Source organism: Etheostoma spectabile, chromosome 10, assembly GCF_008692095.1.
Source record: "Etheostoma spectabile isolate EspeVRDwgs_2016 chromosome 10, UIUC_Espe_1.0, whole genome shotgun sequence".
NCBI lineage: Eukaryota > Metazoa > Chordata > Actinopteri > Perciformes > Percidae > Etheostoma > Etheostoma spectabile.
This window is the reverse complement of record NC_045742.1, coordinates 25,135,644-25,160,858: the sequence shown is the minus strand read 5'-3', so window position 1 is coordinate 25,160,858 and position 25,215 is coordinate 25,135,644. Positions and strand designations below refer to the sequence as shown.

The window sequence follows — 25,215 nt, the reverse complement described above, 5'->3', positions numbered from 1 at the left end:
ACCCCCCCCAGAGACAGACCAGCATTCTGCCCGGGTCTAGACCCGACAGCCGACGGCAGTGCTGGTAGAGGCTATAACAGTCGAATGCTCTCGCCTGCTGATAAGCAGTTGTATTGGCCAGCAAGGTCCGGTGACCCTTCCGAAGTGTGAAAAACAATATAGGCCTAGAATAATAAAATTAAAAGTCTTGGAAAGAGGGTAAACATGTTTATTGTGGTAGTCTGTGTTGTGTGTGCAGATCGTGGATTTCTCCTCAGGAGGTCCTGCTGTTAGTTGGCAGAAATGGCTGCGACGCTGATGCAGGTTTCATCAGATGTAGCTACGTTATATGGAACAATACAACCACAATCAGAAATGAGCAAACTATATATATATGGCAAAATTGTTACTTTAACAGTTATTAACGTTTTTCAATTGATTGTAACAAATGTGGTCACGAATTTACCCTTGACTCCATCTGGGAAATTATTTGCGATTTCGTATATTTGACCCTCTGAATTTGCCGTTGGACACACCTCCGCATGAGACGGGACCGCATGAGACGGGACGGATGACATGGGACGCTCCAGGCTGCAGCCATACCCATCTCAGTTGGCCACATGCTGTCATCCACACCTTGAACCATGGTTCATAGGCCTATAGCCACGAAAAGGAAAAGAGCACAAAGATACACGGTGGGAGGAGGTCAAAGTAGATAGCTTAACTTAACTAGTAGTTTTTTTGCCTAAACTTAACTGTTGTCGCTGCAGAACAATAACCTTTTACTAACCTTTTTGTTAAACTGAAAAGGCAACGTCCGCTGTAACCTTACGCTGACGTGTACCTGGCTTCTTTTCTTTAGTCCTAACTAGGGTTGGGTACCGAAATGCGGTGCCAAAACTGTAGTAGCGAGACTGAATAAGTGAGGAACATTTCAGGGCCTCATTTCTGCGCCTGACTTTACACTCGACAGCAGGTAATGTTAACCTACCTTTAGCTATAGTAGCAGAATTAAACACGGTTAAAATGCTGACAGCTCACATTAAACAGTGTTAAATGTGACAGTATTTCTCCGTAGAGGATTCCATCACCAGGTCGTAACAGTCCATGCTGCTGTGGTAGAGATGGACAGAGTGGCGACACTCCCATTGGACTCCGTTGTATGCTTTTTGTCGCCATCTTCCAGGGTATGCAATAGTTTGATACATCCATTCTACGGCGTTGATTAAATAGCTTTATTTGTATGTGCACGGCATAATTATACTGTGTTTTTAACTTGGTAGACGACTGATTGCCTGCTAGTTTGACTTCACCAACTGTGAAGGTATCTCTAGGGGAAATTGATTAAATAGCTACCTCTTCTGAATGGTCAACTCTCTATATTATATCAGAGGCCCATAATGAAGCATATACTTGTCTTCATTTGTATATGCACAACGCAATCATCTGGGAATTCGGGGCTGCACAGAGCAGAACAGGCTAAGACCTTATCTGACTGCTGCACACCTAACGGTGGACAGCTCTGGTGGGATAGACCAGGGCCCCGCGGTGCACCCCCTCCGGGAAAATGAGGACCAATACAGGAGTCATTTAATGCTAACTATTATTGTTTCCACAATGTGTTCTTCTCTTCTCAACACTTATACTGTATACCCAATATTCATCCCTGTTCTTCACTTTGTTCTTGTTTTTCCAGTTAGATACACACACACACACGCACACACACCACACACTTGTTGTTGTTGTTGTCTCACTCTGTTTAATAAAAAAAACGATTTTATTCATTCATCCAAGAGTAATGAGTTGTTATTTTTTAATTATCATGGTTGTTTGGTCAACTCATGCCATTACATTTAAGGATAAAGCCCTGTTTTGACATCAGCTATCTGTTCTAGTGTACATCTGTATGTATATATAGGCTATATACACACACACACACACACACACACTCTGGAAGTGTGATTGTCAGGACTGACCTTTTCTCCCCATTACACACTGTTATTTTTCCAAAGTAAGTGTTGTAGTATAACCAGCAGGAGACCAATCATGTGAGATGTAATTTTGGTGACACTGAATTATCTAGTAATAAAGTAACTTACTTACATTCTTATCTGCCCTGATGGCTGATTGCAAATTTAGACACTCATGAGCCTTTTTACTTATTTCGACATTCTCATAAGCCTACACGCTTTTATCACAGGCCTATCAAGTCAACAGGAAGTCATTCCTGGAGGAATTTCTCTTCTCCATCATGCTGACTGAGTGAGTGAAAGAAACCCTGTTAGTTTACTGTATCTGTGGTGCCGCATTGCCTGCTGGTTTGTGAAGGTTTCCATGGAGACCAGAGAGTAAAGCAGCAGTGATGAGCTGCTGTAACATGTTGGAACATTGTTGTTGAGTGTGTGGTGTTGTCCCAGCAGAAGGGTGGAAAAAAGACTGGGTCCCGCGGATACTCAGGCTGGACTACAGCGTCATTACAGGCAAGATCCCACTACTGAGCGGCACGGGGTTGACCTGCTCCGTCTCCGACTGGGCCGGTGCACCCCTCCTTGACACCTGGTGGTCCCGGGCTCCCCCAGGAGCACCATATGGATACCGAACTTAGTGCGGACACCCGATCGGCATAGTCCCCTGCAGCTCAGAGCTCCTGAGCTCAAACGATCCGCCAGCCTCAGCCTCCAAGTAGCATGGATTACAGGCGCGCGCCACCGCACCCGGCGAGAGAGCGCTTCATTCATAGAGGCTTTGGGCTTTCACAGAGGTGACGTCATCAGGGAGCGCGTTCCAGCGGCATCTGGCGACGAGAACAAAAGGCTATTGAAAGGCTGATTCTTTTGGAAAACTGAAGGATCTCCCAATAAGATGTGTGTGACGGCCCAGAGCCTGTTGTCTTGTGCATGTTGTTGTCTTGTGGACTTGAAGGTCTGTGGCTGAAGTCCTAACGAGATGACTGCGCCCTGGCCGGTCCTCCCAGTCTGTTTCACCCCGCTTGCCCCGAGGCCGGTCTGCAGCAGCATACCTAGCACCATCATGATTTCATTCTACCTTTAGTTATGTCCTTTGTTAGCTGCTGACAGCATGCACCCCACATTGTTCAGTGCATCCCCACACTCTCAAATATCACTGATCGTGATAACCACACCTCATCGGCTTTCTGTTTGCACTAGGCTGTTATTTAATAAATGTCAGTTTGATATTAGTAAGTTGGCTGGGTATCACCCTCTTTTGTTGTGTTCTTCATACTCACAAAACATTAATATCTGCAAAAATTAAGAAAAGACAACCAAGGAGCAGCCTGTCTCATTCCTGATATCTTGAGTTGAGGCGTTTTTTCTCTAATAGGTAACAAAACAAAATAGTTTATCCTGCTGTCATGGTTACCCTGCACATTCATCTCTTCCGTCAGTTTACTGGTGTTTATGTAGCCTCCCCCGTCAATCTAGCCTATCTTAATTCAATTATTCTGATTCAACTGTTGCGGAAATTTCATGGTCACAAAAAAAATGCATCGAAGTGCTCAAAAATCACGGATTTATTCCAAAATCAGGCTTCAACGCGTGCTGCAGGGGAATTGACTGATAAACGGGTTGGATAGCCTATTTAATAGTGATTATCTCCTCATTGCAAGTAACAGCATCTCAAATGAGCTCGATTTTAAGTCTTGGGTTTGAAATACCTGTTCATATACCCAACATTTATGACCAGTTTTATCTGAATGAGTAGCAGTATGGCTATGTGTAATGACCTCCATTTGTCATTTAGCTATTTGCAATGCTAAAATTGATTTTAACGCAGATATAACTTTATTATTCTGAAGTAGAACGTTGACACGGTATTGACTAATTAGTGGATATATTTAGTTGGGAGGTGGGGTGCATTGTATACCCCCTTCCACGCAGCCTATACTATCAGGAGAAAACGCAATAATCATTCTGCTGTAAAAAGTTTAATTTGGGTGTGCGCCTGTTCCGTTTTTTCCACACAGTCTCAGAATTCAGTCCGACTCAGCCCGGCGATGATGCTGATCAGACAATGCTAGGAGAAGACCGGACTACAAGTAGGCTATATAATGTAATATTTCAGCATATCTGCTTATTAATAGAAAACCCAAACAGTTTTAAACCTACACATTATTGTCAATAATGCATAGACGTTAGAACAGATGGAAGAATTCCACACAAAGAAACACAGCATCATTTGGGTTAAGAAAAAAATAGATTTTGTGTGTTATTGATAAATGGGGGGTTGGGCCGGGGGTTGGGCCGGGGGTTGGGCTGGTGGTGGGCTGGTATATATATATATATATATGTATATGTTATTATATTTTAAAGTTGTTGTTGGGGATTACTGATTACATTGATGACAGATTATTCCTTTGAGAAAAGATTTTTGTATTACAGACCAATGTTATACCCCAGATATATTATCTGTAGTGGGTTCTCATGTTTAATAGTCTTTTATAGTGTTTTTATAGTGCATGTTGTAGTAAAACTCTGGTTCCAGTGTTAATGTAAAACTGACATTTACAAATATGCAATAATGCAATAACAGTGAAGCAAGTACTTGTGTATGTGTTTTCATTTACATTTACCATTCAATATCGCAATCACTGCCGTCAGTCCCATAGATGATCATGAAAGCGTGGTGTGTGTTTGGAACTGTACAGGCTTACATGCACCACGTGACCACCCCACTAGTGAGATCTCTCTCTCTGGCTCTGGGAAAAACAGCACAAACGATGCGTTCACTTGAAACGGGTAGCCTAATGGTGCAGTCAAAGTTATTGTAAAATACCCTTTTCCCATCTGGTGGTTGGTTTTGTCGTTCAACAGCAATTTACTGGTGAAATAAGTTATTATTATAAATTATAGTTATAACATTATTATCAAATCTTTTATTTTGACCTTATGGCCTTAGCAATAAACAAGTAATTCTTTAATGTTGCCAACTTTTTTTCTTTTTTTCACTTTTTTAAAAAGACTCTGTTCAGGCATCAGTAATGCACTGGCACCATTTGCAGTATCAGAGAAATACTAACAGAGTGAGCTAGATACAGGCAGGATAGAGACAGGGTGGGTGAATCTAAACAACGTCTGAGTTGAAAACACATCTTGTTGTCACGTGAGGGCCCTGTTCATGTTGTATATACATATTAATTGCATTGTGTGTCTGTTCAGGGACACAAAGGCACTCTAAAACTTGCCCTGACAACTGCCGTTTTAGCTCAGTGGAAGCTTGTAGTAGCTGCAGCTGCTCCGTGCTGCCTGCACCGATTCAGGTTGGGGGGGGGGGGGTTTCAATCTAAAGTACTTGCATATCTATAGCAATCAAGATTAACGTAAAAATTGGCCGGAATTCTTCTTTAACATGGGCTGCAATGGGGAATTGGCATCACCAAGTTTTGTAATTTTCAATACTTTCCACCACTTTGATCTCTTACGTTTTGTCACTAAACTGTATATTGTTACATCCCCAGAAAAAAAGGTTATATACAGTCCATATATAATGTCTTATTAACTGTCATTGTGACAGTCACTGAGGCCTCACTTGTATAAATGGGGAAATTATTTTTTTCCTCTCTTACAGCTTTGCAGGATAAACTATTTATTTTCTTTATCTAATAGCCTAAAGAAAAAAACGCCCAAACTCAAGATATCAGGAATGAGACAGGCAGCTCCTCAGTTGTCTTTTCTTAATTTTTGCAGATATTAATGTTTTGTGAGTATGAAGAACACAACAAAAGAGGGTGATACCCAGCCAACTTACTAATATCAAACTGACATTTATTAAATAACAGCCTAGTGCAAACAGAAAGCCGATGAGGTGTGGTTATCACGATCAGTGATATTTGAGAGTGTGGGGATGCACTGAACAATGTGGGGTGCATGCTGTCAGCAGCTAACAAAGGACATAACTAAAGGTAGAATGAAATCATGATGGTGCTAGGTATGCTGCTGCAGACCGGCCTCGGGGCAAGCGGGGTGAAACAGACTGGGAGGACCGGCCAGGGCGCAGTCATCTCGTTAGGACTTCAGCCACAGACCTTCAAGTCCACAAGACAACAACAAGCACAAGACAACAGGCTCTGGGCCGTCACACACATCTTATTGGGAGATCCTTCAGTTTTCCAAAAGAATCAGCCTTTCAATATTTGTTCTCGTCGCCAGATGCCGCTGGAGCGCGCTCCCTGATGACGTCACGTCTGTGAAAGCCCAAAACCACTATGAATGAAGCGCTCTCTCGCCGGGTGCGGTGGCGCGCGCCTGTAATCCATGCTACTTGGAGGCTGAGGCTGGCGGATCGTTTGAGCTCAGGAGCTCTGAGCTGCAGTGGACTATGCCGATCGGGTGTCCGCACTAAGTTCGGTATCCTTATGGTGCTCCTGGGGGAGCCTGGGACCACCAGGTGGTCTAAGGAGGGGTGCACCGGCCCAGGTCGGAGACGGAGCAGGTCAAAGCCTCCGTGCCGCTCAGTAGTGGGATCTTGCCTGTGAATAGACGCTGTAGTCCAGCCTGAGTAATCCAGCGGGACCCAGTCTTTTTCCACTCCTTCTACTGTTCAACACACTGCTGGGACAACACACACGCTCAACAACAATGTTCCAACATGTTACAGCAGCTCATCACTGCTGCTTTACTCTCTGGTCTCCATGGAAACCTTCACAGACCAGCTGGGTGTGTTTGTCCTACAGCGCCTCCACCTGGAGGAGAGGAGCAATGACCATCAATCCCAGCAGGCAATGTGGCACCACAGATACAGTAAACTAACAGGGTTCCTTTCACTCAGTCAGTCAGCTTGATGGAGAAGAGAAATTCCTCCAGGAATGACTTCCTGTTGACTTGATAGGTCTTTTCAAGGAAGACTCTTTGATGTTTAAATAATCAAATGAAAAATGAAGAAAAAAATAGAAAAGGGGGGTGAGACCAGAATTTATTTTTTTTAGCTTTATCATCATAAACTGTCATTTTGAAAATCATTTTAGCAGAGCATTATGTTTGTTACTGAAGTGTACATGTTCTTCTTTGTTTATAACATGTTCAAAATAAGCTAAAAGACAAAAAAAAGTTGTCTCACTGTCACAGCTCACTGGGTGGGGGTGAAATGAACCCAAACCAAGAGGTAAACACTGAAAGATTACAATCTCATCAACTGGTTCAGTCCAGAGCTAACAAGCTAACACCTGACCAGCAGGACAGGTGATGTGAACACATTGGTTAGTGTAACAATATGGTCCAGGTGAGGCTTGAACTCCCAACCTCAGCATTGCTCCACAGTGTACTGTCCTAGAAGTACCACACACGGTCTGATTGGACCACTGGAGCTCCATGTCCTTATGAATAACCTGTGATCACCACTGTTGCTGCTGGTTTGATTCTGTATAAGACTTATCATACACTCCTGTCTGTCTCGGATTTTAATCAAAATGTGAAATCTTCCAACATTTTGATATCAGTGCTTGTATTGTGTAGAGGTAGACCTGATAACCAATTCAGTGTTTGGTTTAAAAAATGTTAAGTTCCAGAGGTGTAAATCTGTCAGTGTGCAGCACTTACAATACAGTCTGCAGCAGAGTGATGCTGAGGAGCATATTGGTACCCTGACCTGTGTGTTTCCATCATCAGTCTATCATCAGGTACTGCTCACCGACTAATTGCACCACTGGAGCTTACCCTCTTCTCTAGGGCCCGTAACCTGTGACCCCCTTATCTGTGTTTGATACTTTGTAAGACTTCACACACCTCAGTCTGTCTCTGATTCAAACATTGAAAAAAAATTCTCAGTGCATGCATTATGTATAAGCATCAAATAAACATTGTTTTGAAGTCAGATTCTAAGTTCTATGATCAATTGGAGAAATTTCTGGCTATCAGCTCAGCATCAGCCCGCCAAAATATAACAGAAATTCTTAGTTCTTCAGGTATCGTGACTACTGATCATGATGAAATAAATTACACATTTTGTAACATCAGGTCAGACCCGAAGCCCGGCCTCTCTTACTGGCTGAGCTAGAGGTCAGCCCAAGCCCAGTGTTTTCTTCAGTAGAATTTCATAGGGCCTTCTCAAACCTCCCGTCTCTGCTAATGGCTGAAATGTTAAGCGAGTCATTCAGAGCTAAATCTCTTCCTCCGTCTTTATAGGACTTTAAGACTCAATTTTGGTAAAACTCAAGAAGGGTAAACATCGTGCATCGTACCAGCCAATCTCGCTGGTTAATGCTGACATAAAGACACTGGCCGGGGCCTTTGCCCACCACTTGGAGACAGTCTTCTCGGATATCATTTATCAAGACCAGGCTGGCTTTGTTAAAAATAGATACTCGTGTTTTAACCTCTGTCACCTTTTAATGTTTTGTATTCTAAGCCTTCTCAAACTACAGAGGTTGTGGTCTCATTCAACACTGAAAGGGCTTTTGACTGTGTCGAGTTGGACTAGCTTTTTTGTTTACTTTTCATACATGTGGGGTTGGTGACAAATTAATTTCCTGGGTCAGATTATTGTACTGTCCAACGGCCTATATTCGAACAAATGACACCATTTCACCACCAGCTGCACAGAAGAACTAGGCAGCGAGGCCCTTTAAGTACAGCCCCTTGCCATAGCCCTTCACAATGATGATAGCATTTGGCATACATAGAGACAAGGAACATAACGTAGCCTATTGCTTTTTGAGGACGACCTGCTTATCCAGTAACCAACCCATTGAGCTGAATACCTAAAATCCTCTAAAACGCTTTTGGATTATTTTCTGGATATAAACTCAACATTCCTTACAGTGAACTACTCCTGACTGACACATCAGACCAATGTTAACTTGACTCTTTCTCTCAATATGCAGACCTTTTTAAATGGAATTTTCAACTTCTTCTGGGTCGAACCAAATCAGATCTGGAACGCTGGTCCGGGCTCCCCTCATCTCTTGTGGGTCGTAGAGCCTAAATGCGGATACAATGACCGCATGTTGCCTACATTTTTGTATTTTTCCAGTCTTTACCAGTCTACATAATAAATCCTTCTCTTCGTTAGACCAACTTTTTTTCTTCATTCATTTGGAACGGTAAGCCGCCTCGGATACGTAAAGCTATTCTTCAGAGACCCCGTGCAGCGGATGGATTGGTCCTTCCAAATTTCTGGCAATATTATTGGTACTGCAATATACGTTCTCTGTCCACCAAGCAGTCCAAGCCCACAGACACTGAAAATTCATGGTGGAGAGCCCTGGAGGCATCATCAGTCTCCCATACTCCTCTACATTCCATCGTTTGATCAGCACTTCCTCGAGCTACAAGGTAGGCCTATGATGGGAGCTATGGCAATGTCAATCGCAGAGGAAGATTGGGATCAGGTCTTCCAAGGCATCCATTCCTCTTCAGTAAGATATGCTCAAGACATCGTGTTATCCAGTTTAAAGTGGTCCATCACCTGCATTGGGCTATTCTAAAGACAGATTGGCAAAAATGTATCCAGAGCTAGATCTAAAATGTGAATGAGGCAAACAGGACATGGATGACCTTTTCCATATGTTCTGGTATTCACTCAATGGGAAATCAATGGGAAATTCCCTCATGCTCAACAACAAAAAAATGCACAATAAATATAAATTGAACTGCCCGTCATCCTGGGAGTAGGACAGGTGGGAGGGATTTAAAGTCTACGTGCCCGTTGATCGATGCATAAACTGTGTTGTTCTGTGTTGTTCTGTTGTATTTGAAAATCAAAATAAACCTTAATTAAAAATATTAATAATAATAATAAAATGTAGTGACAAGGCCGATACTTGTGGAAAGGAGCTTCATAGTGGTTAATGCAACTAATACAATCTCTTAAATAAAGCCCCTATTTTTTCTTCAAGCAGATTTAATGCAGCATGTATTTATAAAACTAAAGAGCAAACACAAAAAACATGTTTGAATCTTCTTAGAAACTGATTTAAGATTTCTGGAGTAGAACAAGGACTTTCTTTAAGACTATATTACAGATATGACAGAGCATTTTCAGTTGACGATGTAATCAAATTTGATGCATGCAACCAAAATGAGGACCTTTTTTTTTTATTAGGAAAGAAATGAGAGAAAAAACAAATAAAAAAATAAATGACAAACAAATAAATAAAGGGGGCTATCTCAAATTAAATCAAAAGTTTCAAGTAGATAAACCAAATCAAGGGCTTTTCCAACCTTAACCAGTTTCAGAGATTTATACAAAAGGTTTAGCTCATTCTTCCAGTGACTCAAGGAGGTCTTAAAATATCTGCATTTATGTATAAAATGTTTCCCTAAAAGTAACAAGTTGTTGAGAACAAAGTCTACCTTCTTGTCTTCAACAAAAACACCAAACTTGACATTCATCACAGTCAGAGGAGGTATCACAATTCCCCTGGTCTGGAACCAGCTCTGCAGATCTTTCCAGAAGGGTTGAACCGACTCACACAGAAAGAAAACGTGTTCTAGCTTCTCAATTTCCTTTTCACAAAAAACACAGTTATTTGTATCAAAATTGAATCTTAGTCTTAAGAATTCGTTTGTAGGGTAAATTCCATTTAAAATCTTAAAGTTGACCTCTTTCACCTTCGGAAGAAGTGGGAATGAGATATACCTTTTCCTTATTTTCCTAACCTCTCCATCACCAAAGTCTTTCAACATATATTTTCTTCTTACCGGATTAGGATAGAATTCCCTTAACAGAATATCTCTGATAACTTTGTTGGTACATTTATAATCACAGAAAGGAATTCCTTCTAAGCAGAGCTGCCTCAGACCAGGAGAAACCCTGGAGTACCTAATGTCTTCTCTCACCATTGATTTTAGAGACATTGGGATAGCTTTCATCCCTCTATCATACCACTTGGCATTGCATTGGAGTTGATACTTCTCACAAAACTCCTCGTGCTGTAACAAGACCCCATTACTGTCCATAAAATGAGCAATTGCCCAGATTCCTCTGGAATTCCATTCCTCCATGTACACAGATTTTCTGCCTACCAATATGTACCTATTATTCCAAACTGGGGTATTGTGAGGTATGTGGACCTTTTCTGTTTCAGGAAAATTGCACAGATGGCAGATGCCGCTGGAGCGCGCTCCCTGATGACGTCACCTCTGTAAAAGCCCAAAACCACTATGAATGAAGCGCTCTCTCGCCGGGTGCGGTGGCGCGCGCCTGTAATCCATGCTACTTGGAGGCTGAGGCTGGCGGATCGTTTGAGCTCAGGAGCTCTGAGCTGCAGTGGACTATGCCGATCGGGTGTCCGCACTAAGTTCGGTATCCATATGGTGCTCCTGGGGGAGCCCGGGACCACCAGGTGGTCTAAGGAGGGGTGCACCGGCCCAGGTCGGAGACGGAGCAGGTCAAAGCCCCCGTGCCGCTTAGTAGTGGGATCTTGCCTGTGAATAGACGCTGTAGTCCAGCCTGAGTAATCCAGCGGGACCCAGTCTTTTTCCACTCCTTCTACTGTTCAACACACTGCTGGGACAATACACACGCTCAACAATGTTCCAACATGTTACAGCAGCTCATCACTGCTGCTTTACTCTCTGGTCTCCATGGAAACCTTCACAGACCAGCTGGGTGTGTTTGTCCTACAGCGCCTCCACCTGGAGGAGAGGAGCAATGACCATCAATCCCAGCAGGCAATGCGGCACCACAGATACAGTAAACTAACACTCACTCAGTCAACTTGATGGAGAAGAGAAATTCCTCCAGGAATGACTTCCTGTTGACTTGATAGGTCTTTTCAAGGAAGGAACTTTGATGTTTAAATAATCAAATGAAAAATGAAGAAAAAAATAGAAAAGGGGGGTGGGACCAGAATTTATTTTTTGTAAATCTTCTTCCTACTTCTTTTTAGACATGCTGAATCATCAAATAATTTTCAAAAAAGCGTGCAGGCTTATGAGAATGTTGAAATAAGTAAAAAGGCTCATGAGTGTCTAATTAAGCAATCAGCCATCAGATCTGCAGATATGAATGTTAGTAAGCTACTTTAACAATCACATTTAAAATTAAAAATAAAAGTGGTGAAAATGACACAGTTAATAGCCGTCATTAATTGATTATTTACACATCAAAATATCTTGTGTGAAAATGGCCTATCAAGTCAACAGGAAGTCATTCCTGGAGGAATTTCTCTTCTCCATCAAGTTGACTGAGTGAGTGTTAGTTTACTGTATCTGTGGTGCCGCATTGCCTGCTGGGATTGATTGTCATTGCTCCTCTCCTCTAGGTGGAGGTGCTGTAGGACAAACACCACAGATTTCATTTTCTTTTAGCACTACTGTCTGTTAATTTAATTTATCAACACCTAGCCTATTAATATAACTTCAGGGGCATCAGGGATATTTCCAATAACAGAATCCAAGATGACACATCATGAGTACATCACATTCAATATCTCTTATACAGAATCCTCCATCAATACAACTTGCAATTACTCTACATAAAGGTCCTGAAACCCTAAGCTCCCCTAAAGTGTAGGTTAAATACATCAAAGATTCCTGCATCACCCTTTAGCTTTTACACCAGTATTTAAAACACTGTCTCCCGTTTCTTTCTTATAAACTTCATTAATGTTAAATTCAAACAGACATGTTGCTTAATAGAACCGTCAAAAATGTCTTGGTGTTTTGTTGTTGTAAAATCACAATGAATAAAATATCTCCAACATTAAATTGCTGTGTTTAGACTGCACTGTAACAGACAATGAATACAAAGTAAGATGGTGCTGATGGAAGGAACACCAAGTTTGTAAAAGCGTTGAAGCTTGAAGTTAATATGCCATGGCTTGTAAATCAGCCATTAAACTGGGAAAGAACGTCACTATTAGCAAGATGAAAAGGAATAATGAATGCAACGTATTCCTTATGTCCCTCAGGCTAGATTCGTGTTGGGTACATTTTCCAAATCTAATTGCTCTGGCAGAGCCTCTGTAAAAAAAGAATCACAAGGCTTGTTTGAGTGTTTCCTCTAAAAGGGTGTGAAACATTCTAGGAAATCCATAAACCACCTTTAAATTTGATTTCAAGTCCGTGGCAAATACATTAAATACCAGAATCATGTGTTCTGATGTTTGAACAGTTAATCAAGAGAGTCACTGTCTGCTTGTGTGATCCTGGGAGGATGGGCCTTTTCCACAGCAGACACATTGACCTGCCACCGTAGGAAAAGCCCAGGTGTAAACACACATCAGTGACGGCTGAATTCATTTAGCTGCTTTGATTTCAGCCTCCTGGTATTGTGCTTGCTGGCTCACTGTCACTTTAACTGGGACACATAAATACAACAGAGACATCCTCAGTGCTATTAATAACAAATGTGTTTTTCCCAAGATGAGAAGCTAAACGTCCGCTCTGTAAAAGGCCCAGGGTGAGGATGTGTGCACCAGCTGTTGAAAGCTGGCCATGTTGTGAGAAAAGCCACCTTGCAGGCATTGAAGCAAAAACATGGGCAGGTTCAACTTACTGACTTTAAAAGGGAGTTTTAAAACTGATGGTAATGCCAAACTTTGCTAGGCAATACTGTTAGACAAGCCAGAGCTGAAATGTAATATATCTTGCTATAGGCATCATCAAAACATAAGACTGTAGACAATAAGCAGACAGAAATGAGAAACGGTCAAAGTTATAATCAGGTAAACTGTTTTTAACAACATACAATAAGTGTTAGCTAAAACAGGTATAATATTCACATGCATCTGTATTAGGTTGACTCAAACAGTGGGTTTGCTGGAGTCAATCAACATCTGCCACATCATATTAAACTGCTGGTGCTTTGACTGTGTGCAGCGGCGTGGTTCCCAGGCTCCTCCACGGTCCAGATCTCTGTCGGAGGAATGTCTCACCCTGGGGGGGCAGCTGGCCTCCATCCACCACGTCTGAGCCGTCTTTCTCCTCATGAGAGCGGTCATGAGACCCTTTCTCTTTAGGATCTGGCACATAAGCCCCAGAGGCATCTGGGATTTCTGAGGGCTTCTTCATTGGCAGCTCCGTCACCATGACATTTCCCTGGAACCCAGATGTATCTGTGCCAGATCCAACCTCTGGAGCACCAAGTTCCTTCTGCCAGTTTTCTTTCTCCGTGCATTTCCGAGCCTCCTCTCTCCTCTGTTGGTTGAAGGTATCATCTCCCGATACCTGTGGAGGCCGGATCCCCCCCCCCCATATGAACTGCAGGTAGCTGAACAGCACAATGACACTGAGGAAGGCAAAGTTGGTGGCTATGGCGATCCCTGCAGATGTCAAGGGGAAGTTGTACAGAACATACCGTATACCAGTGAAGAAAGCATGGATACGGAGTTGAGATGAGTAGATCTGCACTCGTTTGGACTGGATCTCAATGACTGCACCAACAAGGGGTTGATAAGCATTTGTCTTGTAGTCTGAGAAGAGCTCAACCTCTATGAGCTGCTTTTGCTCAGCCGTCCCGGTCAGAAAGAAAGGAGAGAACAGTAAAGTTCTCAGGCTGTGCAGAATGCTGGAGCGGTAATGCAACGTTGTAGATCGACCAACTGATGACACAATCTTTCCACCCTTGGTGTAACAAGACATCTTGACCATGAACATACCCAGGCGTTCATTCACTGGAGACTCGGGCATCTCTAACTCCAGAGACACTCGATAAGGCTGACCGTAAGACATCACTAGGTCCCTCTCGTTCTTCATGAAAGAGATGTTTGCCGTGGGGAATGAACAGAGTGCTGACTCTGAAGCATCACAATCAGACGTGTAGTAGAAGTGCACAGGGTTGGAGAAGCTCACAGTGGGCATGTACGAGTAATAGAAGCTTCCATAGAGAAAGACGGACACCAAAAGCAGCAGAACCAGGACAGTAAACAGGATGGCAGCCTGAAATAGATTCCGCCGGGCTCTGAGGAGAGTCACAGCTGCTACATCTTGGAGCCAGTGTAGAACCGGGCCCATTGTGGCCCCCATGGTGTCTGATCCAGACCTTCTTCTGGCACTGGTTTGGGCAGTTGTTCCTCCTTTGAGCCCTTTCGACTTCTGCCTGTTGGGTCCTTATGTTCACTCGTCAAGGGGAGGCTCCCCTCCCAAACTGTAGAATTGCTTATCTTCACCCTCCCATGACTAGTCTCTTCAACTAAGGTTACATATCGCCGCTGTCAGGAGAAAACCTTGTATGTACTGTTCAACAAACTGCTGGAACAACACACACGCTCACACAACAATGTTGAGAAATTCTTCCAGGAATGACTTCCTTTGATTATTTTTTCAAATAAAGTATTAGGCCTACTGTGTTTTGTGTGTTAAACATGACAGACACGTTTATATGAATGTATCAATTGGGTGTCAGCACAACCCTACATGTGTCATATTGGATCTGAGGAGCAGGACAGAGGATGGAAACACACAGGTCAGTGTACCAATATGCTGCAGGAGAGGTTCAACTCCCAACCTCAGCATCACTGCTGCAGAATGTCTTGTGAGTACCGCACACTGACCGATTAGCGCCACTGGAGCTTAAAAAAACCCGCAATCCAATACAATCCAACTTTATTTGTTAAGTACTTTAAAACAACCAAAGTTGACCAAAGAGCTGAGCACAAAAATACAAAAAGAAACATAACATTATAACACAAGTAAAAAATAATACCTGCACAATAAAAACAATAAATAATTAGATGCAGTAAAGGAAGTCGACATCTTACTAGGTGTCAAAGGCCACAGAGCAAGGTGGGGTTCAAGACGTGATTTAACAGAGACGAGATCACATGAGACGGGATGGATGACATGGGACGCTCCAGGCTGCAGCCCTATACTCTTGATTTAACATGCAGAGGCAGATCATTCCACAATTTTGGAACCGACACCACAAAGGCACGGCCCCCTCTGAGCTTCCAATATTTGATTGCAATATTTATCAGGTCCACCTCTACACAATGCAAGTACTGAGTAGGATTTGAAAATGTTGGAAGATTTCACATTTTGGATTAAAATTCGAGACAGACAGGAGTGTATGATAAGTCTTATACAGAATCAAACCAGCAGCAACAGTGGTGATCACAGGTTATTCATAAGGACACGGAGCTCCAGTGGTCCAATCAGACCGTGTGTGGTACTTCTAGGACAGTACACTGTGGAGCAATGCTGAGGTTGGGAGTTCAAGCCTCACCTGGACCATATTGTTACACTAACCAATGTGTTCACATCACCTGTCCTGCTGGTCAGGTGTTAGCTTGTTAGCTCTGGACTGAACCAGTTGATGAGATTGTAATCTTTCAGTGTTTACCTCTTGGTTTGGGTTCATTTCACCCCCACCCAGTAAGATGTGGCAGTGAACCAACTTTTTTTGTCTTTTAGCTTATTTTGAACATGTTATAAACAAAGAAGAACATGTAGCCTACACTTCAGTAACAAACATAATGCTCTGCTAAAATGATTTGAGGATTCAACATGTTTAAAAAGGAGCAGGAAGAAGTTTTACAAAAAATAAATTCTGGTCCTACTCCCCTTTTCTGTTTTTTTTCTTCATTTCATTTCATTTCAGACCAGAGAGTAAAGCAGCAGTGATGAGCTGCTGTAACATGTTGGAACATTGTTGTTGAGTGTGTGTGTTGTCCCAGCAGTGTGTTGAACAGTAGAAGGAGTGGAAAAAGACTGGGTCCCGCTGGATTACTCAGGCTGGACTACAGCGTCTATTCACAGGCAAGATCCCACTACTGAGCGGCACGGGGGCTTTGACCTGCTCCGTCTCCGACCTGGGCCGGTGCACCCCTCCTTAGACCACCTGGTGGTCCCGGGCTCCCCCAGGAGCACCATATGGATACCGAACTTAGTGCGGACACCCGATGGGCATAGTCCACTGCAGCTCAGAGCTCCTGAGCTCAAACGATCCGCCAGCCTCAGCCTCCAAGTAGCATGGATTACAGGCGCGCGCCACCGCACCCGGCGAGAGAGCGCTTCATTCATAGTGGTTTTGGGTTTTCACAGACGTGACGTCATCAGGGAGCGCGCTCCAACGGCATCTGGCGACGAGAAAAATCTCCGGTAACGACGGGCTTTCAGTTGAATTTTATTTACATTTTTGGGAAATTATTGAAAATCCTCTAATTGATCTATTTAAAGAATGCACTCTAAAAAAGGAAATGTCCACAAGTATGAAGCAAGGCTTAGTATGTCTTCTCCCTAAACCTGAAAAAGATCACTTATTGATAGAAAACTGGAGACCTGTTATACTCTTAAATATTGACTATAAAATGGTTCATTGATTTTTGCCCAACGGTTAAAAAGGTCTTCATGAGATAATAAATGAAACGCAGACTGCTTTTATGTCTAATCGTCACATTAGCTCCAATATAGACTTGTTCTAGACTGCTGGAATATCTGATAACATCAATTCTGATGCATTATAGTATTTCTTGATTTTATAAAGCATTTGATACGGTAGAACACTATTTTTATTCAAAGCACTTAAGATTTTGGGTTTGGACCAAATTTTATATCTGCTGTCGAAATGTTTTACAAAAATATCGACAGTTTGTGATATTATATCCAAACACCACAAAAAAGATTCCTGTAATGCGATCTGTTCGCCAAGGCTGCCCTATTTCTCCGTTCTTGTTTCCTGCTGGTGGTTGATATTGTCATTACACATTCGACATAATCTATTATTAAAGGTTTATCTATTTTGGTAAGGAGATTAGAGTACTCAGCTAGCGGTGATACAGCTCTCTTTTTAAGCGACAAACATCAGATTGCATTGCTATATTCCTAATTGACCCATTCTCGGCTGCTTCGGGTTAACAACTCAACAAATCTAAATGTGAAATTTTATGTCTATATCAGACTGAAGAGGAAAAAATGTTTGATTACCTGTTAAAACATGTATAAAATATTTAGGTATTCTATTTGCACAGACTATATGGAACGTCAGCATCTTAATTTTCTCAAATTGAAGAAGACTAAAACTATACTGAACTTGTGGCTTCACAAAGAGACATTTCTATTAGGAAGGATTCTTTTGACTAAAGAAAGGGATTTCAAGATTTGTCTACCCTGCCCTCTCTCTCAATGTCCACGATTCAACTTGTAAAGACATAAATACTTGTTTACAATTTGTATGGAAAAACAGACACCACCATTTAAAAAAGCAGTGCTCTCTGGCTCTAAGGATGAAGGTGGATTTGAACTTTGGACTTTTGGACTTAATAACACCTCAAGGTGAAATGTGAGGATGTTTAGAGCCCCAGGTCCTATGGTCTTTATTTCCAATAACGTGTTTCATAATGTAGGAGGTCTGAAATTTTGTTGAATTGTAACTACACATATTACAAGATTGCCTTTAAAACTGTGTAATTTTATCAACAAGCTCTATTGATGGACTGTGTCCTATTTAAACTTTTCTCCACACAACGCCATCTTGTGGATTAAAAATGCAATAAGAGGAAAAGTCACTGTATTTGCACACAATGGATTGATAGAGGTATTATATTCATAAGGATCTATTTGATTGTAATAGCGATTATTAAACTATGAATCCTTTCTCAGGAGAAGTCATTCCCAATAACGTTAAAAGAATATAATTCAGTTTTCAAATCTCCCTAAAGGCGTATTAGAGTTAATGATGAAAGTTAAAAATACAAAATGAAGTCCCTGATTTTAAATTTACTCTTTATATAAATGGTAGGATGTTATGAGCAAGAATTGTACCAATAAACACATTGAAATGTTTTCTAAATTTAAAAAAAGTAAACACCTCATGGGAAATTTTTTTGGAACTCTCACTTTAACAATATAAACTGGCATAGGGCGTGGCTTGTTCCTTTTAGATATTGCATCTCAAATAAAATAAGAGAATTACATATGAAAATATTACACAATATATATCCTACCAGCTTATTTATATCAAAATTCATGCCAATTGACAAGTGTTGTACTTTTTGTAAATCCGAACAAGAATCGTTAATTCATCTTTTTTATGGTTGTTCTTTTAGTATCTCATTTTGGAAAAGTTTAGAAAATTATATACTGTCTAAAACAATCATACTGGAAGGGAAAACATTATTCACTATTTGATTATAAAGATAGAAATATTTTGTAATATTGTGAATCTCTTTTCTTATAGGTAAGTTTCACATCCACAAATCTAAATTTTCCAATTCTAACCATTTTTACATTTTCCAAATTGAATTTGACACATATATTGAATCTATTGATTAATATATAATAAAAAGTAGATTTATCTTTGATATATACCCCAATCTATTTAACTAAATAATTATGTTTTTAAATTTTATACACCTTTGCAAATCTGTCACACCTCTATTTAATTTATTATGTTTTTTTTATTTACTGTTGTCTACTTCATAATCTTATTTACATGTACTTTTTTATCAATATTGTTTCAACTTCATGTAAGTTGCAATTCATTCTTTATTTGTCTTAATTTTCTGATCTGCGTTGTCTGAATGTTTGTATTATTTGTTGTTAATAAAAAAAAAGTACACATAAAAAAAAATGAAAAAAAAATCTGGCGACGAGAATAAAACTGCAGCTGCAGAGTTGAAGGCTGACCCACATCTGTAGGCTACCGTAATATTTTCTTTTACGCACGTTTGAAAGCAGGGTTATCATTCCGTGCATTGGTTCAACTTTTCCCACGCTATTTTCTCTGTCAAGAAGATACGTGATAAGGGAAACCGGTTGAATGACTTGTTGTTCAGGACCTCAGAGCAGCAAAAGCAGCGGTCCACGCTCGAGCCCCAAATGTTTGTGGTAATTCTTCTGTAAGGGGATCCCAGGGGACGCTGGGTATTTTCTGTTGTTGATGTGTTTAACGTTTTTTCAGGTTCCAGTGGGAGAAAGACAGTTTGTTTGTTTTCTGTTTGATTAAGCCCATTTGATCATCAACTGATCAATGACTTTGACAGCCATCTACTTCCATCACAAGTAGGTATGTGTAGATGTTCTGTCAAACATTTGCAGAAAAAAATGAATGTACATGAATGAATGAGGGTAAGAACGAGCAGTAACCTCAGTCCTTCTGAGATTGTTTTTGGCAGACACCCAGAGTGGGGTGAAGGCTCCTAAAGCACCCTCCTCCACAGCTTGTGAGCATGATATGTTACAATCATAGACTGTATATGGGCAGGCATTTTACATAAATAATGTCAGTATATTGTCGGTGCATTAGCCTGACATGCTGTAAAGAGCTAATGTTAGCGAAATAAGCTCATTTAACTAAGTTACAGTTACACTAAAGAACAATAGACTGTTGTTTATTCATTCTCCTAAAAATTAATGAAGTACAGTAACATGCTAGGGTGCTATAGATATTTAATTATGAGGGGCTCAAATGAAATTGATGATTCTTTCTCTTTCTTTCAGAAATAGGAGTGCTGAGAGCCACGATGGCATGTTCACCCCCAATGCCCCAGAAGAAAGCAATTGTAATAGTTTCTTTTCTTTTTTATCTATTGTACAATATAAACTTTATCAGACATGTTGTGTACAACTAGCTGAGGTAATATGCATTTTAAAGTAACTGTGTCTAATTAAGAGTGTGTTATTATCCTTTTTCTCTGTAGCTTAAACATGATACTTCTCCACTATTACAATGTGTTTCCATCCAGCAACAGTCTGGATCACTGGAGACAACTAGGCACAGACCATGGGGAAGAACTTGGCATTAAAGAGTCTACATCTATTGGTTGGCTAGGGTGGTGTGCGGTGGAAGAGCCTTCTCCTTTTCTTTTTCACTCCTACACTGTGGCGGGAATGACCTGGGAGAGTCGAGGGCGTCAACCTTTTCCAGGAATGAAGGAGGACCTGCAGCTACTACTGGAATTAACAATGGCACTAGAGATTAACTACCTTCTTCTTATGTCTTGTGACAGTTAAGTTTGCCTTTACCCTAACCCACAGTAATGTTTTATGTGTGGAATTTACACTGGATTATAAAAGTTGAAAAACATTATTGTTCAATTTTCAACATGATCTTAGAAATATGACAGTGTTTTTGGTTTATGTAATTTTTTAAGTTAATGCCATTTCAGTGTGCAATAAAGGTCTTTCTAGAGCTACATTTGTTTTTGTTTTTTTGTGATGTGTAAACGAGGACATCCATTAATGTAGTCTTACAAGAGGACATGGTAATTGATGGAATTTGTAATTAAGTCTAGTGTAACTGAAAATGCACTAGGTGCTGTAATCTGTGTAGGGTTATGTAAATTCATAACAAAAGTATGACCACAAATATACAAAGGAAAAAAAAACTTATTCAATGTAAGAGTGAATTAACAGGTTTATTTAAAGTACTCAAATATCAAGTCTAGGTTTGAGGGGGAAAAAACACGTCCAGGTTTTGTCACAATGTGTAATGTACACAACACATTTTTAGTTATTAGTGTACTTTTGGTAATAAACAGCGTTTGAATATAGATTGTACATGTGACTCATCTTAAAACAGACTAATGTGCTGACAGAAGGTCCTCAAATAGATTAGCAGACACAAACTAGAGGAAGAAAGACATCAGAGAACAGCATCAACAACTGTGGTTAATAACTCCTGCAACAGCATGCTCGTGGTACATCAACAGGCTGAAAGAATGTATGCCTATTTAGATTTTTTGAGGAAAATATCACACATTGTGACAATCCAATATTGAACCTGGTGTTTATACGATATATGGTTGCAGAACTGAAGAATTATCCAGACAGAACATTAATGTAAATTTACAATAATATATATTTCTTATGTGCGACATTTTATCGCTAAAAAGACTTCTTGATGGCGAAGATGATAGGGTATGTGTGCCTGTCCTTCGGGAGCCTCCGGGTAACGGTACTAACTCACATTTATTCAGGTGTGTGTTGTCCAGCAGTATGTTGAACAGTAGAAGGAGTGGAAAAAGATGGGTCCCGCTGGATTACTCAGGCTGGACTACAGCGTCTATTCACAGGCAAGATCCCTACTGAGCGGCACGGGGGCTTTGACCTGCTCGTCTGACTGGGCCGGTGCACCCTCCTTAGACCACCTGGTGGTCCCAGGCCCAGGAGCACCATATGGATACCGAACTTAGTGCGGACACCCGATCGGCATAGTCCACTGCAGCTCAGAGCTCCTGAGCTCAAACGATCCGCCAGCCTCAGCCTCCAAGTAGCATGGATTACAGGCGCGCGCCACCGCACCCGGCGAGAGAGCTCTTCATTCATAAAGGCTTTGGGCTTTCACAGGCGTGACGTCATCAGGGAGCGCTCCAGCGGCATCTGTTGACGAGAATAAAACCTGCAGCTGCAGTTGAAGGCTGATCCACATCTGTAGGCTACCGTATTAAGTTTCTTAAATCCTGTGTTCATGTTGTACCCATTCATTATAGCATTGGTACTGTATTATTGTAATCACTTGTAACTGATTCCTGTTCATGCACTTGTATATTGTTGTTGGTTATGATAGGGGCCACTGATGAAAGAAATGTGAAGGAAGGGTTATTGGCCATCAGGCATCAGACTGGTCTGGAATATCAGAACAGCTGTTGTTTACTTGTTGTAGGTCTTGTGTGTCTCTTTTTAGTTTTACACATTTTAGTGTCTTTTATGTGAGTGACATGTAAGTTATGGTTCTAACAGTTGATAATGGTTCTGTAATATAATATATTTTATGTATGTATGTATGTTTTTGCCTGTTATATTTAATTTATCGGGCAATAATAACAGATTTTTGTTTCAAAATGTTTTTCTGAACATCAATGACATTCAAAACGGTGATAACTGAAACAGATATACACACACCATGTGTGTGTACACACATATGTATTGCAAACGGACCTAAGTACTACACAGATAAGAACATCTGCCTCTGCACCACCAAAGTGAACATAAAATAACAATAAAATATAAAAATATATAAATGCAAATGACGCTGTTGTCAAAACCCACGCAATTGACATAGACAGACTTACAGACGGCATCTTGGAAGTTTGTGATCAACACTGTATGGTGATGTAACCAAGTGGTGTCCCATTTCATAGGGGTATGTTTTCACCCCTAGCCCTTACCACTTGGTTTCAAGGGCTAGGGGTAAGGGGTAAGCTGTAGGGGTAAGATGGAGAAATGGGATTCAACCTAAGGCTTCAATTATAAGGTTCTCTGACTTGTCCAGACGACACATAAAACTAAACATCAGTTGTCTTAAGAGTGTCTCACAGGTCGTCACTCTAGTGGACACAAACAGCTGACTGGCACTATGCCACCTAGGGACACCAAGCAGCAGCCTCATTGCATCATCGTATGCTACCTAGAGCCTCTGAATACTTTTTGCTTTTAATTTGACCACAATATAGCAGTATATAGCGGTGGGATGTAGGTCCTAAACAAAGAGCCCTTCACAGAGTCAGAGTGCATAGAAAGCCTCCTTGTAAGCACGTTAGCTGGAGAATAAATTTGACATCGCTGTTGGTAGAGGTCTTTGTCATCCGGCCAGTCATTGGATACGACATGACCTAAATATTTAGTTTCCTCACACACAGCAAGAGGACTATCTGACAAACAAAAGGTTGGAAAATCTGATTTTCTGCCTTCATCGCTTCTAACATTATGTGGCTTTTCTTAGCGTTGTACTTTATGTAATAATCAAGGCCATACTGAGAACACACCGTCAGCATCTGCTGCAGCCCAGCACTATACGCACAGAGCAGGACCAGATCCTCTGCATACATAGGATGATCAACAATAGTGTTGCCCACAAGAAAGACTGATTTGATAATTCCTCCATATAAACATTAATTAAAATAGGAGACAAAATACCTCCTTGCCGCACTAACACAGCATGGAGCAGACACAACATTGTCCCATTGAACCTGAAATGTTTGATGGGCATACAAAAACACTAAAATTCTAACTAAAAATTTAGGGGCACCTCTCTCAAGCAATTTTAAAAACAATCGTTCACGATTAATTCTATCAAATGCCTTTGTTGCATCAGTAAAACATAAGAATACAGAATATTTGGGACCTGTGTAGCTGGACACAACCTCTTAAAGAGCATATACAGGTCAGCTCCACGCTTTCTTTTGAACCCAAACTGATTGTCAGAAGTAAGGACATACATTTCTAGCTTTGTTAACAGTGTTCTGTCCACTGCTTTAGACAAGATACTGGCTAATGTAATAGGTTGATAATTGTCAACACTGTTGAGCTTATCAGCCTTGTCTTTAAGCACAGGCAGTAACATTACAGACATATTAGAATTTGGCAGGACACCATGAACAAGACAACCCTTAAAACACATGGAGAGCAAGGGACAGAGCTTCTGACTGGCATATTTTAGATGTTCTGCAGCAATGCAGTCCATACAGTCCATAGGCTTTGTTCTTCTCCAACGTATTGATGGCATTATGAATATCAGCTGCCCTAACTATCATATCTGCTGAGAGAACAATATGTTCATGATTAAGTCTAACTGGGTTACTTTTAACACAGTTAAAAAGGTCACGGTAGTGCTCCCACCAAAGCTCAGCTATATTTTCTGGGCTACTAATACCTTCAGTATCAGCCGGTAAGGATGTTTTATTGGTTGTTCTGTAGCTTTCTGGCTAGCGAGTCTGCTCTCATTGTGTTTTCATTTTTCTTAATAAAACCGAGTGCATACTTAACTCTAGCATTTGTCCTTTTTCCATATCTAGCAGTACCCCATGTCCAGGTCTACCTGCCTCAGACCAGAGTCTAAAGGCCTCTCTTGCCTCAGCATACTGCTGCCACAAAACTCATTCCACCCAGGTCTGATGCTAAATACCTTACATTTACTTTTGGAAACAAATTCACTGGAAACATTGAGACATTTCACAATATCATCATACATGGCACAGAGTTTATCAACATGTAGCACATCCTTACAATTCATATGTGAGCACATTAGGGCCTCACGAGGCAGAGCAATATGATTTAAAAGACTTTCTGTTTGCAAAGAGTAACCAGCTACCACCTCTTTACTCAGTTTTGACCAGTCCAGTTTACTTGAGGAGGCAGAATTATTATTTCTGGACAGAAAGGGGACATTCTCAACATCTAGTAGTGCAGCAATGCAATGGATGTAGGCTACATGGAATTTGAAACTTTATAAATAAATCTGAGTACCTTATAAGGTGACTGTTGTGTGCCTATCTTAATACTGAATAAGATTCAGTGGTGGTAGGTGCATTCTGAATTGAATCACCACATGGAGCTTTTTCGTTTATTCTTCTTCTAGTTTATTAGAGTGTGACCTATCTAATCCAGTACATGACAGGGG

General features: G+C 41.1%; 1 protein-coding gene and 1 long non-coding RNA gene across 2 annotated transcripts; both read right to left on the bottom strand.

Moving 5' to 3' along the window:
* Positions 1-8,024: 8,024 nt before the first annotated feature.
* Positions 8,025-23,216, bottom strand: LOC116696482 (uncharacterized). Its single transcript, XR_004333745.1, has 3 exons — positions 23,052-23,216; positions 13,435-13,437; positions 8,025-8,035 (listed from the first exon to the last, which is right to left on the bottom strand). It is a non-coding gene; the product is annotated as an uncharacterized LOC116696482 (long non-coding RNA).
* On the bottom strand, positions 13,546-14,979 carry LOC116696468 (seipin). Its single transcript, XM_032527499.1, has one exon. The coding sequence runs from the start codon at positions 14,901-14,903 to the stop codon at positions 13,728-13,730; it is 1,176 nt and encodes a 391-aa protein (XP_032383390.1). The 5' UTR covers positions 14,904-14,979; the 3' UTR covers positions 13,546-13,727.
* Positions 23,217-25,215: the final 1,999 nt, after the last annotated feature.